At 41.6% G+C, this 18,364-nt stretch overlaps 1 protein-coding gene across 1 annotated transcript in view; it reads left to right on the top strand.

Moving 5' to 3' along the window:
- The window catches only part of LOC124545248 (protein takeout-like), a 57,616-nt gene extending 39,394 nt beyond the window's left edge, over positions 1–18,222 (top strand). Inside the window, exons 4-6 of the mRNA XM_047124121.1 lie at positions 3,790–3,923; positions 8,087–8,239; positions 17,166–18,222. Of these exons, the coding sequence (XP_046980077.1) occupies positions 3,790–3,923; positions 8,087–8,239; positions 17,166–17,320 (442 nt within the window). The 3' untranslated portion in view covers positions 17,321–18,222. The remainder of the gene's footprint in view (positions 1–3,789; positions 3,924–8,086; positions 8,240–17,165) is intronic.
- The last annotated feature ends 142 nt before the right edge of the window (positions 18,223–18,364 follow it).

Here is an 18,364-nt window from a genome sequence, read left to right on the forward strand (position 1 = left end):
TCTGTCAATGAAATCAGCATCATTTAAACATCTTCCAAGAAAACAGGAAACGTGGATATCTCCAGTGTTCCACTAGGGAGTTCCAAATTGATCATATAGTGATCTCGAGACATGTGGGGAAGGAAATTCTAAATCTCAAGGCCCTCAGGGCTACAAACTTAGATTGTGTTTCTATCTTTCAAAACTTAAGTTCAAAATTCGACCAAGAACCCATCAAACTAAAAAGCTATCCGTATAGTAAAGTTCTATAAACAGGAACTTAGAAACAGCAGACATTTCAAGGAGCGCTAGTCTCAGAAGAAATATGCACTTCTTGACAGTAGGTATGAAACAGTTTTCCTGGAGAAAAGCAGAAGACACGCATGGCGGTCTCCAGAAGGAGATAAGCCAATCGAAGACCGGAGGAAAGCGTAAGTTGACTGCTCAGGAAACACCAGAAAATCTAAAGAACTTCCAACAAGTAAGAAAAGAGTCAACATAAAAAAGTGAGAAGCAACGCTTAACTCAGGTAGGAGAGGACTTCCGACAGAACAATAAGCGAAACATTTACGGAACATTCAAGCCTAGCTTAAGTATGCAATTTCCCCCAAACATAAGCTCTAAGAAATAAAAAGAAAGTATAGTAAGGTGACATTGAAAACAGATCTCGGCAGAGTACCTTGAAGAGCTCCTAAACTGTGAAGCGCCGTGTGATACCTTCCGTTATAAATAGAAAGAACCAAATGCCAACTCGGAATCACCTGCTGCAGACGAAGCTATGATCATCATAAATTCCTTGAAGAATAACAAGGCTCCTGGGAAAGAGGGGATCATTGCAGAAATATTGAAATATGTTAATGGGAATACAAACATTGAACTGCTTCCAGAGGGGTGGAAGTTGGCACTAATACATCCTGCACATAAGAAAGGACACCAATTCGAGCCTGGGAACTTCGGAGGGATGTCGTTAATTCTAGTGACTCATACGATATTCTCAAAAGCATTACTAACAGAGTGGAAGAGCAGCTAAATCACAAATTGGTGTGTACCAAAGAGGCTTCAGAATGAGCAGTTCATGCCCAGAACAAATCTTGAAAATAAAAACTAGGATCGTGTATCGAAAACAGTAGCAAGCATTTCGTGCTCACATTCGTAGACGTTAAGGAAGCCTATGATGCAGTAGATACACCTACGCAGTTCCTAATTTTGGAAGATATGAGTTCGGATAGAAAATCCACTGCATTGATTAAACAGGCCGCAAGCAATACGGCATCTCAGAATCAGACACATAGACAGACTCTCACCTGTGGTCTTTGACTGTACCCTTAACGAGTGATCAGGGAACGGCGACGAGAAATGAAAGGAGCGGGTGTAATATGACTGGAATGCAAGAGAAAAGGAATATGTGCCGACTGTCTACTATTTGCTAATTATATCATGATATTGTCGGTATTATTAGAAGATGTGGCTAATCAAATCACGCATCTACAGAAAAAGAGGATAAAGCAGGTCTACAGCTCTCTGTCGAGAAGACACAGTACGCGACGAACATCGTGACAATAGAAAGAGGGAAAGCTCAGATGGCTGAGAGTTTTATATACCAAGGAGAATGGACAGTAAATGATCTGACAGAAAAAGAAAGTATGAGAGCAGGAATAAACGAAATGAATTTAGCGTCCGACTATGAACATGCATAATAAGAAAAATCATCGAGTCAAAATTGAGACTTCTGTGGTGTCACCGCCAGACACCACACTTGCTAGGTGGTAGCCTTTTAAATCGGCCGCGGTCCGCTAGTATACGACGGACCCGCGTGTCGCCACTATCAGTGAATCCAGACCGAGCGCCGCCACACGGCAGGTCTATAGACGTACTGGCACTCGCCCCAGTTGTACAGCCGACTTTGCTAGGAAAGGTTCACTGAGAATTACGCTCTCATTTGCCGAGACGATAGTTAGCATAGCCTTCAGGTAAGTCAATTGCTACGACCTAGCAAGGCGCCATTTATCCTTTGCTATGTGTCTAATGAAGCATGTACAGTAACAAGACCAATGTTCACCAATTGTGGATTAAAGTTAAGTATTCCAGCAGCTACGTACTTTTCTTTATAGCATTCATTACGTATCCTGTTTCAGACCTCACGCCAGCCTGCGTGAGTTTAAGCGCGTGCCTTTCGGTTACCCGTCACTGTGGATTGGCTGTCTTGCCAGTCCACAACAACTTCACCAGATAGTGATCCGACTTGAAGCCTTATATACAGCTGTAAACGTGAATTACGGAAGAACAGGATCACGGAAGAGGTTGTATCTTGTGGAACGATGAATTCTTAGCAGGATATTAAGATCTCGATAAACAGGGCACGGTCAGTATAGAAGACGAGCTAAACTAGAACCGTCCATCCAGATAGAGAATTTCGGAAACCATCAAGAAAAGAAGGAGCATGCCTTTCGAACACATCCTTAGAATGGACACAGGAAGTTAGTACAATAATAAGAGTTTCTCGTAAACAAGTTAAATCAATTTACACTGGACCCAAGATGTATAAACGGGACCTGGAAGAAATCGGAGTACAGGAAACAGACATATGTAAGAGAATGACTTTCATGTTTGTAATTCAGACTTACATAGGTTTCCATGGCAGAATTAGACCCAGAGTATGAGAATGAAAGAATAAGGATAAAGACGAGAAGAAAAGAAGGTGATCCTAATTAACATGGTTCTCAGATCACGGAAACGAAGTGAAGAAGAAATAGTAATAAAATGGTAGTAATAAATTTAAAAATAATTTTAAACAAGATTTGAATCTGTCTACCGACAACAGACAGTAATATTGACGATAGTACTGTCTAAAAAATAATAGCGACAACTCTAGCTGTACTACGAGTGCTACTACTACTATTACTACTACTACCACCACTATTACAGATTCTGCGACTAGTATCGCATAAAAATGTATTTACGGATTTGTAAAAATAGTATTCTTTACAAAGCAAGAACTGACGGAGAGGACTTTGGGAAATAAGAAAGGTCTGTTGGGATCATCCTACTGATGTTGCGGGGAAGAGCGTAATTTGTAGCGATGTTACGTTGGCAAACAAGAGAAAAGATGACACAGAAAATGTAGCTCACGCTCTGGAATTTCACTGTAACTGGCAGCCGGCAAGTGGTCATATCTCGCGCCAGTATATTCGTCATAACTTTACACAGTGAGCCTTAAAGAGATTACCGCTACGCTGTACAAATTGTCCATTCGAAAGTACTTAGTGCTCCCCAATGGAAGCCACGGTGGATCATTGGTTGTCCTGTATAGTCACAGAATGATTACATTACTCTCTGTTTTGTAAGTTTTCTGTGTCTAATCCTGTACGCATGAAAATGTCTCTTTCCCTACTTAGTGTTCCAGATAAGAAAAAGTTTACAGAGCTCTGTCGGCATCTGCATCAATAGTAGAGGTTGCTAATGCACACTTTTACGGTGGATATTGACTTGGTAGCTGCCAGTTCGATTCTGGTGATGGAAGAAATTTTCACCGCCACCAAGAGGAGGGATGGTGGCACATAATTCCTTATTGCGAAATCTTGGACCCATCTCCTAGATTAATTTCCAAACTTAGCCACAGTGCCTCATGGACTGAGTGCATGTCCAACTGTTGACAGCGATGTATCCGTCAGCTGCTGGAACTATGGGTAGCACTGGTGTTATACACGATGCGGCAACGCTGTACATGGAGGCTACACGGACTTGTTAATTATTTAGTTACCATCTTGTTGAGAGCAGAGAGTGTACTAGCGTGTTGTCTATGTTTTCCAGCCTGGACCTGGCCAACAACAAACTGGAACTCTCCGGAGTGGAGCCCCATCTTGTCTTTGAAGCGGACTACGAGATGAGCGGCAAGTTCCTGGTGGTGCCTGTGGAGGGCTCCGGGCGCTGCAGGTTCATCTTCAGTAAGCAAACTCTACAACTTCAAGTTCTGAATTTCTTACCGTGTCTGAAGCAGATGGTGCGTAAGTTCATTATGGTTGATGAATGGAGGCTGGTATCAAATTACACATCTTTCCGTCGCATTCCAGTCATGCTCAAAGGCTGACAGATCAGCGGCTGCATTATCCTTTTCCAATAGGCCTTTTGATAAAGTGGTCATGAAGGGTATGACAGTAGGATTTACCATTTTTGCCACATACCAGAAAGCATTGGCCTCCCTTCACCAATTATCAAACCTGTCTTTTTGTCGTATCCAACAGCTCCCCACCCCATTATATGCAGCAGTTGGAGAGATGTGGGAACCGACAGTCGCTGTTTTCCTAATATGTGTACCGAGAGAGGTAGGAACGGACGTTGTGTCAGGTCTATCTTGGGAAGTGGAATGGAACCTTTATTGTTCACACTGTACTTCGATAGCAGAGCACACTGCACTGGTGTCCATTGTGGAGTGTTCGACCAGAGAGCATCTGCGAAATCCATAACAATATTCACGGAACATGTATGTGATGAAGTAACTGAGCAGCAACGCTAGATACCGCCACGACCCACTGAGCGCGACTACACATTCAAACAGTCCTTCTTCTACGCTACCCTCAGTTTCTACTACGACGGTTGTCTCTTAACGTTCTACACAAACAGTAAAGGGCAAACGACATTTGTTACAAGTCTTTCTTATGTTTCACCAATCGTTCACCTTTTAAATTTATACATTTTTATTTGTGTTAGAATCAATTCTGGAAATGTTCCCTCAAGTCTGAGACTGGTATCTCAAAAATTTGGCTGTGGAAGCGTTCAACAACTTCTTGGGATGGTGCAAATATTGTGCACACAAGTAGTGTTTGCGAACTAAAAGGAGATGTTAGGCCACAGATACAGTGAGTATGAGCAACGAGACATAATTTTTTAATTTCTTCCGTCAAATAATTGTTTGACGACGTATGCGATAGGTGACATTCGCATCATGATAAATGATGTGAGTTTTCCGGTTGTTTTCCCTGATCTGAACAAATTGACATTCTTAGGTCATCATCATCATCAGTTATCTGCTATATTAGCAGGTCCTTTGCCTCTCCATTTTCTGCGATCCATTGCTTCCTTCTTAAGGCTGCTGTATGTTGTACCGTCCATCATGTCATCCAGTATCTGGAATCTCTTCCTTCCTTGCTTCCTTTTCCCTTCTACATAACCTTCTAAAACTGTTTATCAGTCCGTCATTCTTTCTTTATTTATGCCCAATCCAATTTCTTTTTCTTCTCTTTATTACATCTAGTTACTGTCTTTTCTCTCCCACTCTTCTCAGTACCTCTTCATTTTTTACTCTGTCCATCCAACTTCTTCTTTCCATCCTCCGCCATATCCAGATCTCAAAGGCCTCCAGCCTTTCTCTGTGTTTCTTCCTCATAGTCCATGTTCCAGCGCAATATAGAAGAACACACAAGACATTTTATGAATCTCTTCGTGAGTTCTATGTCCAGACCGTTGCAGAAAATTCTCCTTTCCTTATAAAACGCCTCTTTTGCCATTGCTATCCTTGTTTTAACTTCTGTGGTGCACTTCCAGTCGGTGTCTATCCTGCTTCCAAGATACTTAAAATTTTGCACCTGTTCTAGTATTTATCCATTCAGCATAATTTTTATTTCCTTATTTCCTCCTAGCGCCAATACTTTTGTTTTATTTATATTAAGTTTCATTCCATATTTTTTTCAGTTAGTTTCAATGGTGTCCACCAAATCCTGTAAATCTTTTCCCCCTGTGGCTAGAAGGACCATGCTATCAACAAACCTCTACTGTTCTTCCTCCAATTTCCACTCCTTTGTCATCTAATGAGAATTGGTCAATTATATTTTCCAAGTAGAGGTTGAAAAAAATAGGTGATAGACAGCATCCTTGTCTTACTCCTTTTCCGTGGACCTTCCTAAACAGAACTGTATTTCGTACACGTGTCTACCACTTGGACTCACATCATTTGGCGCCGACAGTAAGCGCCATAACTAGAGGAAAGAGTCGTGTGGTGTTTCCGGTTTAGAGATCGGGGTTTGTTGTTAAGTTACATAATCGGAAAACATTTTCCTCCCCCACACACAATCATTGCTGTCCTTGAGTTGTATGAGAGTTGTGCCTTAAGTGAGTTTGTTAAATTTAGGTGACTACAATCCAGTTTGTACTTTCTTCTCTCACTTTAATTGAAACTTTTTGATTAAGATATAATGGTTCTTAGGTACAGGACCACAATATCAGCAAACAGTATTGAATTCTAGGCGTTCCACAGTTTCATGAATATGGAGGCGAAATCTTCCGAATTTTTGACAGACTCAAGTCGGAAACACGTGACAAATTGTTTATCATTCGTCATTGCTGTTCCTCGATCCTGTACACCAGTGGTCACCGCGTTTCCAGGGAAACCAAAGAAACTGGAGGTAATTTTCTTGGAAGAGCACGCTTGACGACCCCCTCATACACACTGAACGAAAGCAGAAAAGGAAAACCTTTTAAATCACCAAATCTCCATAACAAACAACTCACTATGTACATTAATAGAGAAAACAGTAGAACAGTATCCAAAGAGATACCCGTGAGAACAATGTTACAAAACTCCCGTCCCCTTTTGTTGTTTCATCATTAGTATGTGGCCAGCAAGGGGAGGAGACGTTATTTGATCACCAGAATTTGCACAAATGTCGTGAACCAAATTTCAAAGCTCCCCGCTGTTCCTCATGGAGTGAGCGCATCAGTGCAAACATGACCCCCACACAACACGCACATCCATTGTAGTCACCTAAATTTAACAAACTCACTTAAGGCACAACTCTCATACAACTCAAGGACAGCAATGATTGTGTGTGGGGGAGGAAAATGTTTTCCGATTATGTAACTTAACAACAAACCCCGATCTCTAAACCGGAAACACCACACGACTCTTTCCTCTAGTTATGGCGCTTATTGTCGGCGCCAAATGATGTGAGTCCAAGTGGTAGACACGTATACGAAACACAGTTCTGTTTAGGAAGGTCCACGGAAACCGAGGCATAAATCAAACATAGAATGAATAATGGTGACCGTACGTTCCCGTGACCGCCGCTGCCAGGAGTCATGTACAGTGGCTACATTCTTGCCAACCCTCTCCGCAATATCGCTGAAGGAACATCCAGCTTCTCCAAGAGCTCGTTCAAACTCAGTAAGGTATTGCTAATGGCGTTTCTGTCGCTTTAAAGGCAAACTTCACTAATGTCAACTCAGTAATCTCAAAGGTAACTAATGATCACGACCGTTACAGTGTGTATTTAAAGCAAACTCGATTTGCATCCTCATAGTGGCACTATTAGCGTCGCTCTTATGTGACTAACGCCAAATCTGAAAAGACAACATCTTTCGGATTTAGAAACATGCCGACCAATTCCGTTTCGTCGTACAAGTCCTTCTTTATGTTGTGATTTTCTTCCAGTGTATTACTAGGTGTAACTTTTAAAATAATTTTTAATTCACTTTCAAAATCTGATTCGGTTTGTGATGCGCCACAGTGTGGAAGGTTGCATGTTTCTGTGTTGCAGGATGCTGGGAACTGGCAGTTAGTACTGTGCCTGAAGAAGTTACATTCCTATATATCTTAAAAAATGTTTGTGTTTGCTAATGTCAATGATAAGGTCTAAAAAAAAAAAAAGATTTAGTCTCCTCCCAGATCAAATGTAAAGTTAATTTTGTTGTGGTGTGAATTTAGATGTTTAACTGTCTGATACTAACTGTCCACAAACGTATTACATCTTCCACATATCTGTAGTCTATCTTAGAACTTATTATTTAAAAGTGTTTGTTCAAAATTATTCATAAACATTTCAGTTAATAAGGGGCGCAGAGGGAACATCCTTACGCCTGCATACAACTGCAAAACGTGAGATGAGAAAGCTTAACCCTTCAAAGGAGTACGCTGGTATGTGAGTAGCGAGTTAAAACACTGTGCTGCACAGTATCTCAAACCCAGGTGCAGACTTTCGCAAGCAGTACGCCAAGAATTGCTCAGTGACAGCACACCGCAAGGGCCAACTCATACCTTGAATTTGATAGAAGTGCCACTCTGTAACTAGGGCGTGTTACACATTTGTATTAATAACTTAATTAAATTTTATTACAGCCAACTTGACAGCAGAATTAAAACTCATATCTGAACGCCAAATGAAAGGAAACCAGGAATACTGGGACCTGAAGCAACTTCTCCTCAACATCCCAAGACTTGAGCGTTTTGAAGTGAACTTCGAGAACCTCTTCAATGGTGACCAAACACTCGGTAAGTCGCACTGCCAACGCTGCAAGATGACTGCTGCATACGCCTTCCATTGTACATTACATGCGTTAATACAGGGATACCATAATTAATGGTTAATATATAAGACAGTAGTGGTGCTGTGACATTTTCAGCCCATGCTGTATTGATGCTAGACTTTCTTTCTCCACCCCTACGGCATCATGCAAAGATTTCTTCCTACCTCTCCCATATCCCCTCTGACATAGGCCAATTGTCCTATTTATAAAATGGCGGGATATTCGAGAACTGGCTGGAAAATTGAAAAAAATCCAAGATTATGTCCCAGTCCTATGTTACCACTGGACGGTTGTCGTAAGTTAAAAACTCCAAGATGGGGTATTGTCCAATTGGTGCGAAATTTAAAAATTCAAAATGACGGACTTTGGTGTAGTGGCTGACCCTGCATGGTTAGATGGTGGACTTTGGGGTCCTGCATGGCTGTCAGATTTGCCCATTGCTACAATGTCAAACAGAGTGGTCCATGTGGAACTGATCCAACATACGTGGTTGCCAGGTCACTTAAATCCAAGATGACCACTGGGATTTTTCCCCAAACATATGACGCCAGATGACAGTCCTGGTGATTTGGGCACATGCTGCATGATTGTCAGATTAGGTAGGGTGTTCCAAATAGAAAACCCTATCCTTGTACAAACTGGTGGCGAATTCAAAAATCATTGGTTTTTCCCTTACTTCACAGTGCACTTGCCTTACGTTTAAAAGCAGTAGAGTCTACAAGGTTACACGATTCCATCTGCCCCTTTGATGACACAGTTTAAACAAATTCCCCCAAACTCAGTGACCTTAAACAAATACTGCACCAGTGCGTGCTCCATGCAGCCTCTAAGTCTTATATCTAGCTCAAGTTGAGTGCCCAGCGCCACTGCTGCCACCAGGGAGTTGGACCATGAGGACTGAATTGGTAACGTAACGCGAGACAAGATTGTTGAACCCATAGCCACAGCCACAGCCACAGCCACTACACGCTTCTTTGCACTGGAGACAACTGCACAGGGATGCTGGAGACATACTGCCAATTAGGCTGAATAATGCGAAGTGCAGAATAGTAGTTTCGATTCCAACCACCAGTATGTTATTTGTGAATGCACTGCAGCCACAACCTATGTGGCCTAAGTCAAAATGGCAGAGAAATATGAAAATGCAAGAAGCACACTTATACTTTAACCCACAGTGAAAAATGTGGGGAAATTAAAAAGTCTCATCAGTTTAAAATGGACAATAGTCCCCACATTCATTCAGCAGAGAAATTAAAAGCCACTGAAGCGTCTTAACAAATCTCTATTTGCAATGCGAATTGTGTCAGACATAGGGGATATAAAAATGAAAAAGCTGGCATACTATGCTTACTTTCATTCTATAATGTCATATGGGATTATTTTTTTGGGGCAACTCATCAAGCCAAGCTAAAGTTTTCCGGGCACAAAAACGTGCAGTAAGAGTTATATGTGGTGTGAACTCAAGAACATCCTGCAGAAGCCTGTTTAGGGAACTAGGGATACAAACTACTGCTTGCCAATATATTTATCCCTTAATGAAATTTGTCGTTAAAAATATATCACTTTTTCAAACAAACAGCTCAATTCATGGAATCAATACTAGAAATAAGAATAATCTTCACAAGGATTTAAAGTCACTTAGTGTTGTACAAAAAGGTGTGCATATTTCAGGATCACACATTTTCAATAACTTTCCAGCAGCCATAAAAAGCTTAACATCCAATGAAATTCAGTTTAAGAGAAGCCTAAAGGATTTATTGGTGGCCAACTCCTTCTACTCCATTGATGAATTTCTCAGTAGAACCAACAGATTTTATATATATATATATATATATATATATATATATATATATATATATATATATATATATAATTTCTGCACAATTTCAGTGCAGTAATGTGTTCATTGTAAATAAGTGTGTGTGTGTGTGTGTGTGTGTGTGTGTAAGTACAATCTAACTTCGGCACCAGTTCAGTGCAGTAATGTGTTCATTCTAAATAAGTATTTAGTAGTTGTATTACACGTTTATTACCTTATAAATAAAAACCTTTCTTTATTTTAAATTCAGTGCATTAGTATTTGTAAAATGATGCTTTCATATAGCGTTCATATAAAAATGACAATGCTACTTGTGACCTGTTTGAGTTGTAAATATTTGTCATGCATTGTTGTTTTTATGAAATGTTCTACATCCTTGTGGGCCTCCTCACTACGGATCAATTGGAATGAAAGTAAATCTAATCTAATCTAATCTAACAGAAGCATGTCCTTTCTCTTCAAGAACTGTAAAAAAAACTATGTTTTTATAAGATTTACCACAATAGTTAAGTGTGGGGGTGATGACAGCTACCATTAACTTGCTGTGGTCATAGCCAGGCACTGCAGTTATGTCATGAACACAATAACTTTATGTACGACCACCATGAGTAAACCGCATTTGACAACCAAGCATCCTTACTCCAAACGATAAGGCAAACGGTAACCTCCGAAAACAATGTAAGTAGATACGATGAAAGAAGAACTACATTTCATGATAGCAGAACTGTGTAACATATTAACACAAAAAATTTCAGGATGGAGGAACTCATATCAGCAGAGCGCATGGTTGTCTAGTGAAGAGACGCTGAGCACCGTATTTCACCATAACACACTGTCCGTTCTGACGTTTCTGACCCAGGAGAGAGCAGTACGCTCCATAAACATGATGCAGTTACATAGATCAAACAAATGGCAGACCAACCCACTAGTCAAGCGGTCGGCGAGTGGACTCGTTTCAGGTAGCCATTACAGGTATTACATGGTACTGGCACACCCTCGGCTAACATGTCTAATATGGCGCTGTGGCTGCCAAGCTAGACACAGCCCAGAATACTGAGTGGTTAAACTTTAGGGGTGGTTGCAAAAACCTTGGGTACAATCTAAAACACATTGTAAGACACTTGCAGCAATTTAATGGTTTGTTAGTATTTCTGCATGGGAAATAAAGACAGGGAATGGCAAAATGTGATGGTCCAGATTGAATATTTCTGCTCCTGTTGCCATGGAAACGTAATGCGATGGCAACTTCCCTGCCTCAACAGACATAACTAATAAATGAAACACAGTTTTCGCAACTTTTAGTGAAATATTTCTTATGAATAGTGGGCATGAAATCAGTGAATTTCGCATCAAATCTGCTCCCTAACGTTATACTTACACCTGAGCTATACATACCAGTCTGATGCTAGCAGAGCATTGACTGTGAATGGAACTTTTAAAGATACTCTATCTTAGGATGACATTTCAATGGTATTTAGAAGGAACTGTGCATTTTGTAACATGAAGCAAACTTGGCATAGGTAATAAATTGTAGCCATAATCCCGCGATACCTTATTCCGCCAAGTAGGAACATTCTTCTGTTGGGTTATATTGCATGTTTCCTGTCTCGTAGGTCTGTCTATGTTGTGAGGAAAATGTCGGCTATGCAGCACTTGAAGACATGTGCCCTGCAGACTATTGAAGTAGAGCTCGGATGTTTTTCCTTCAAAATAGGGATGTAAGGGCTGTAGGATGGTGTTTTATCATCGCTTGGTAGTGAAATGTAGTTTTTTCTTCGTCATATACGTTTGGTTCGTTTTAGGCTAAGAATGCCACTTACTATTTGGAATAAGGATGCTTGGTTCTCAGGTGTGCTTTATTCATGCTGGATGGATAAAAAATGTGTTTACGATTGAACTGCGGTGGCTGGGTATGACCAAGGCAGGTTAATGATAGCTGTCATCCATTCCATACATTAACTTTTGCGGTGAATATTTTAAAAAACATAATATCTTTTATCAGTTTCTGAACGTTTACACATGCTCTCCCAGAGGAAGAGTGTACCTCTGTGAATTTTGCATTTCCCTGCAGAATGTATGTGTGGGCTATTGTTCCACCATATTTGGTGCTTCTTGTGTCTTAAATTTCCCTACCATTTTAATTTATGCAACATGGGCTGTGACTGCAGCGCCATCACAAATAACATGTTGATGGTGAGAACAAGAACTATTGTGCTGCATTTCACATTTGGAAGTGCATGTGTACGATATTTCTGTGTGGGTCTCTTCATTGAGAAGAAGTGCCTGGGGGCTGTGGCGGTGGTGGATAAGTCCCAACACTCTGATGGTGTGCCTCTGGTGGTCAAATCCTTCAGCGGCAGCAGTGGCACAATTGAGTCAGCTTGCACTTGGAGTGTCGCAAGATCCTGTGTGGAATGGTGCACACCCTGGTGCAGTATTTGTTTAAGGTTACTAAGGTGGGGAAATCTGTTTAAACTATGAGAGATGGGGCAACTGACTAAATATGGGGGCTCAACTGATCGTAAAATTAAGATAAGTGAAATGTTATGTCAGGGAAACACAGCGATTTTTCCATTTACTGTCATTCTATACTTAGGACCCATGACGACTACGCAGGCTGGGCTTATATCCCCGACACTGCAACCGTATTCTGACATTGTAGGGCTGGGAAAATCTGACAACCATGCAGGTTAATAAACCATCCCAAAGTCCACCAGTTTTGATTTTTTAGTTTCACACCAACAGGACAATGCCCCATCTTGGATTTTTGAATTTACGCTATTTTATTCTTAGGACAGCCACCATATTTCCACAGCGGTGTTACAGGAGTCGAGAAAATCTTGGATTTTTTAAATTTTGCACCATATTTCATTTTATACATTCCGAAATTAGTATTTGTTAAAGGAAATGGGATAATTGGCAACATAGCATGGCGTCATATTGGGGAAGAGCTGAAATATGGCAACAATGCAGCCGGGGCTGAAAGTGTCACAACGCCAGTGCTTACAACAATAGAAGCACAACCGTTCCAGTAAACATCGATCTGCTAAAGAGCTGTTTCTGCAACAAATGCGAAGGTGCTACTGTGGACCAACGCAGACTGCAGTTTAAAAAAAATGGCTCTGAGCACTATGGGACTCAACATCTGAGGTCATCAGTCCCCTAGAACTCAGGACTACTTAAACCTAACTAACCTAAGCCCGATGTGGGATTCGAACCTGCGACTGTAGCGGGCACTGGACTCCAGACTGTAGCGCCTAGAACCGCTTGGCCACACCGGCCGGCTGGAGTTTAAAGAATAGTACAAATGTATCTGATGTATTATCACTTCGATGAAGCTCACATACAATCTACCTGATATTTCACCCATGGCAATGTGGTACGTGCATGATGGGGCATGGGCACATTTCGCTGGTGTTGTAAGATGACACTTAACTCTCCAGTACGACCCAAGATGGATTGGTCAAGACAGAGCCTGTATCTTGGTCTCTAAGATCAAGCTACCGGACTTCTCTGTATATGTTCTGTCTAATGTTATCTGAAGGCGGAGTGTACAGCAGTCTTGGTGGTCAGGCTAAAGAGCTGGAGCAGCAAATTGTGCTGTCTTGTTCACATTTACGTGATGATCCGGGATGTGCTTGACAAAGTTCGTATCTCTCTGCAGACGTCAATACAGTATTGCAATAAAATACGAACATGACTCGTGGAACATCTCCCTTAACAGAAACGAGTGTACAGTAAAATGTGACAAGTAGCATTTTGAAGCTGTATTGTATTTCTTGTTAAGGTAGGCCACGTGTGAAATTTGAGATCAATTATAGAGGGTCTTCGTCGAAAAGTTTACATTTCAAATGCGTGTGCAAGATGCTGTTTCATACTGAAGTCTATGGCATCCCTTAATAACACTTTCGTAGTTATGACGCAATATCTCGGAATATTTCACGTGAATGTGAGCAAGAAGTACAAACACGTTTAGATTTGTCTTGACCTACCACTAACGGCTTCTTTTCGAATTTAACTATCTATTGCATACAGAATTTAAATATATACTGCAAACCGTAATTCTCCACGATGTAGAAATTTTTGAAGATTGATCAGAACTCAGCGATATTAGTATAGAGGCAACACAAAACAGGCACGCAAACAGGCAAACATGAAAAGTCCAGGTCCATTCTCGACGGCGAAATGACGCACATAGACTATTATATCAACCAGTTCTGTGGGTAACAGGGAAGACATTGTACAATTGACTAACAATGAGGGCAACTTTTTTTCCCCCTTCCCTTCCTCTCCCCACCTACGCTCCACTGAGACCGTCTCTTTCTTCTGTGGATGCCATATCTGTCGATCAGAGTGCTGTAAAAAGTCGTAATATGGGTCTGTTGTTGACATGGCTTAACCTGACATGGCTTAACCTGTGCTAAAAGATGCAGTTCCTCCATATGGCTCCTGACCCACCAGTGTTCTGCTGGAATATACGAATCATTTTACCAGTAGTGGATGCTGACTACACACAGCTAGACGGCATACAGCAGTTTCTTGAGTTTCCCATTCTTTTCTCTATACTTTGCTTTGGAGGGGACTGTTCTGTAGCAGTGGATTTGTTCTTTCTGCCTGCTCGGATGCGGGAAGTAGCATACGACAGCATCAGTGAGTTGTGTTCACTGCTTGTATGGAGGTGACTACAGGTTTCTCTGCAGCTGCAGTCTTTCACACATGACTTTTTTCTGAAATTTCCAGAACTCCCACAATTGTTTACATCTTTGACTAACCACGAACCGTTTGCCACTGCATATATGCGACGACAAGCTCCTTCTTCAGGTTTTAGTAGATACCTTCTAAGTTCTTTGCACGTTCTGCCATTGTGTTGTGGCACTTCTGCATCCAGGAGGAAGAGACCGCGCAGAATTGTACTACACAGGACACCAGGTTGAGGGTTGTTCAGTGAAACTAAATGTTCTGACGTGTAAGGGTGACTGCCTGATTGCGGCTCAAACGCAGACAGCGCGTCGCTGTGGGGATATTTCACCCAGCGTCTCGATCTTTCAATCCTTGAGACCCAATTGAAAGCTTAAAGTGGTCACTTGTGCTGTCCCTTAGCTTTCAGAATACACATAGGCTTTTCTGTAACGCTGCGAAACTAGAATCCGAGTGGCTCCTCGTCGGACTGCGTGCCTGTGGAGTACCATCTTTCCGTGCGATTGGATTCGTGAACTCCTGTCAGAACAGCCACTGTTCGTAGTAGTTGGCATGATGTCATCTAATGAAACCCAAGGAAGTGTTACAGGTCCTGTGCTGTTACCTACCCTATGCCATTGATTTAGGAGATAACGTGAGCGACCTTCATACATTGCTTGCAGATTATGCTGTCGTTTACCATACAGTGAAGTCACCAGAAGATCAAAACGAAATGATCTCGACACGCTGTCCGTATGGCGTGGAAAGTGGCAGTTGACGTTGATAAAAAATGTCACCTCCTCCACCTGAGTACTAAAGAAATTCCGTTAAATTTCGGTTATACAACAAATCACACAAGCTTAAAATTTAGCAGTTCAGTTAAATACCTAGGGATTGTAATAACAAATAACTTAAACTGAAAACATGGCATAGGAAGTGCTGTGTGGAAGAGTATCAAATACTACGTTCTACTAGCACAAAACATTTAGAAGGTGCAACAAATCTACTAAAGAGACAGGCTACGCTACATTCTACCGCCCTCTTCAGTACCACTGCGCGATGTGGGGTCCGGAAGAGATAGAACTGACGGCTGACACCGAAAAAGATCAAGTAGCTCGTTCTGTAATACCGCGAAGCAGGGAACACAGTGTCACAGATGTCGCAAGCGAGTTGGGGTTGCAATCATTAAAAAAAAAGTCATTTTTCGTTGCGGTGGGATCTTTTCGAGACATTACAATCTCCAACTTTCTCCCGCGAATGGCCCGCATCTCGTGGTCGTGCGGTAGCGTTCTCGCTTCCCACGCCCGGGTTCCCGGGTTCGATTCCCGGCGGGGTCAGGGATTTTCTCTGCCTCGTGATGGCTGGGTGTTGTGTGATGTCCTTAGGTTAGTTAGGTTTAAGTAGTTCTAAGTTCTAGGGGACTGATGACCATAGCTGTTAAGTCCCATAGTGCTCAGAGCCATTTGAACCATCTCCCGCGAATGCCAAAATATTTTTTTGTCTCTCACCTACATAGGTAGAAATGATCTACGTGATAAAAGAAGAAATATCAAAGTATGCCCGGCAATGTTTAGATGTCCATTTTTACTGCGTGCTATTTGACTGGAGCTTTAGAAAAATAGTCTGAAATTGCATTGCCGTGACAGCAATAATCTCCTAGATATCTTCATCAGATTCCCGCTAGAGCATCCTGCGGCTTTCCTAGCAGGATGGCCACAACTGAGGCGGATCTGCACTACACGACTGACGTAGCTTACAGCGCCAAAGCCCCCGTCCCCACACTCCCTCCCTCCCTCGCACAAACACACACACACACAACAATCTTATGAGGTCGTGTAGGTGACCACACTTCAAACAAGTTCAGCCAGACTGTGAACAAATTCCTGAACGCATCTATCAAAAAACAGATTCGACATGCCACCACTCCTGACCACTGCCCCTGAACAACGTCGAAATCCAGACACAAATGTACCATTCCACCAAGGTCTATGGTACACAATCTGACAACAGAACTTTCCGTGACAGCCAATGAACTTCAGCAGGAAGAAAAACAAGGAAAGTTGTGCAAGAAAAACATACTCCCATGTCCACCTACTGGTACTGGATCAAAACTGAAAGAAGTGGGAATACAGGCTAGTAGATAATAACGGTAACCCCTAGAAGTGCAAAAACAAAAGACCGAACTATATACCACAGGATGTTAAACTCTAATTTTGCTTTTCCTTCTTTATTTCTCCCACTAGCAAGTCTTTTTTGACGCGTGGTATTTCTGTACCTTTCATCTTGGATTTGTATGCTCTCATTGTTACTTCTTCAATTAAAAGTAAACTCTTCCACCTACAGCAGTATAAGCGCTCCTTTCCATAACTAACATTGAACTCTGATGTCCCAACAGGTCCCGGCTTCAACCGCCTGCTGAACGAAAACTGGATTGAGTTTTGGGGAGCCCTGCGTCCCACCTTCGAGGAGTCCTTCGGGCTCATCTTCAAGTCCTTAGCGGCCAATGTGTTTGGGAAGGTACCATTGGACGAGGTGTTCCTTCCAAAATAGAGGCAGCCCCTCCCAACGCACGCCGCCGGCTCGCGCTACATCACTCTCCTGCCAAGCTGTTCCTGTGCACAGCAGTACGGACATGGGCAGCGTGCAATCCCGCTACTCTCTCTACAATCCGTCACACATTGTCAGCAAATTTTGCTCACAAATGAGGCTCATCATCCACAATATTCTCATTAGCAGGGTAACAACTGTCAATATTTTACAGACAGGCTCTTCGTTTTTGACATTTGCACTTACCAAACTGAACGATGTGACAAGAAATTTTAAGTACGTGCATGGTTAACTAAAATTAGATTGTCGCCTTGCTAACTCTTTCTCTCATCTCACCAGTTACACAGTACCGACTGATTGTGGCAGATGCATCTGACGTCGTACCTGGTTCATATGTATTGCTAGTGAGCGCATAATATCTCACAAAGTGTATGTTATTATGTATAAATGTCGTTTATGTGGGCAGCTGCTATCTACATCTGCTCACCAAACTTGGTGCTCCTTTTGTGTTAGTGACAAATTAGCCCAATATTTACTGGTGCACTGAATACTGAATGTTTTTACCAGTAAAAGTTTATTTTGCAATAGGTTAAATACACATAGAATGGGTAGAACAACAGAACTAAAATACCAAGCTGATGTACTGTAGCCCCACACAACTTTCGAAGGTTTTTGCAGATAACAGGAAGTCCACTGGAAGCCAATATATGACCATTGATCCATAACTACTTCTCACCATTCTAAGGAATGTTAGAACCTTAATTCCCAGGTTTAAATATTGATGAATGTGCAGTCTAACTCATTCATTAGTGTACACATTATCGTATTAAACATTTTGTAAAATCTACCAGCTTGAACAGCCGCAACAAATCATGTACCATAATAAATAATACATCAAAGGAAAATTTGTTTCCATTTTTCTACTATTAACATATGTTTTTTGTCACTCCATTTTATAAAGAAAAACTTCGAATTTACAGGTTGCAAATGATCATAATGGAACTGTATATATAAACAAATTTGAATTGGTTTGTAACTACTTGCAGT

This window comes from Schistocerca americana, chromosome 8 (genome assembly GCF_021461395.2).
Source record: "Schistocerca americana isolate TAMUIC-IGC-003095 chromosome 8, iqSchAmer2.1, whole genome shotgun sequence".
NCBI classification, from domain to species: domain Eukaryota; kingdom Metazoa; phylum Arthropoda; class Insecta; order Orthoptera; family Acrididae; genus Schistocerca; species Schistocerca americana.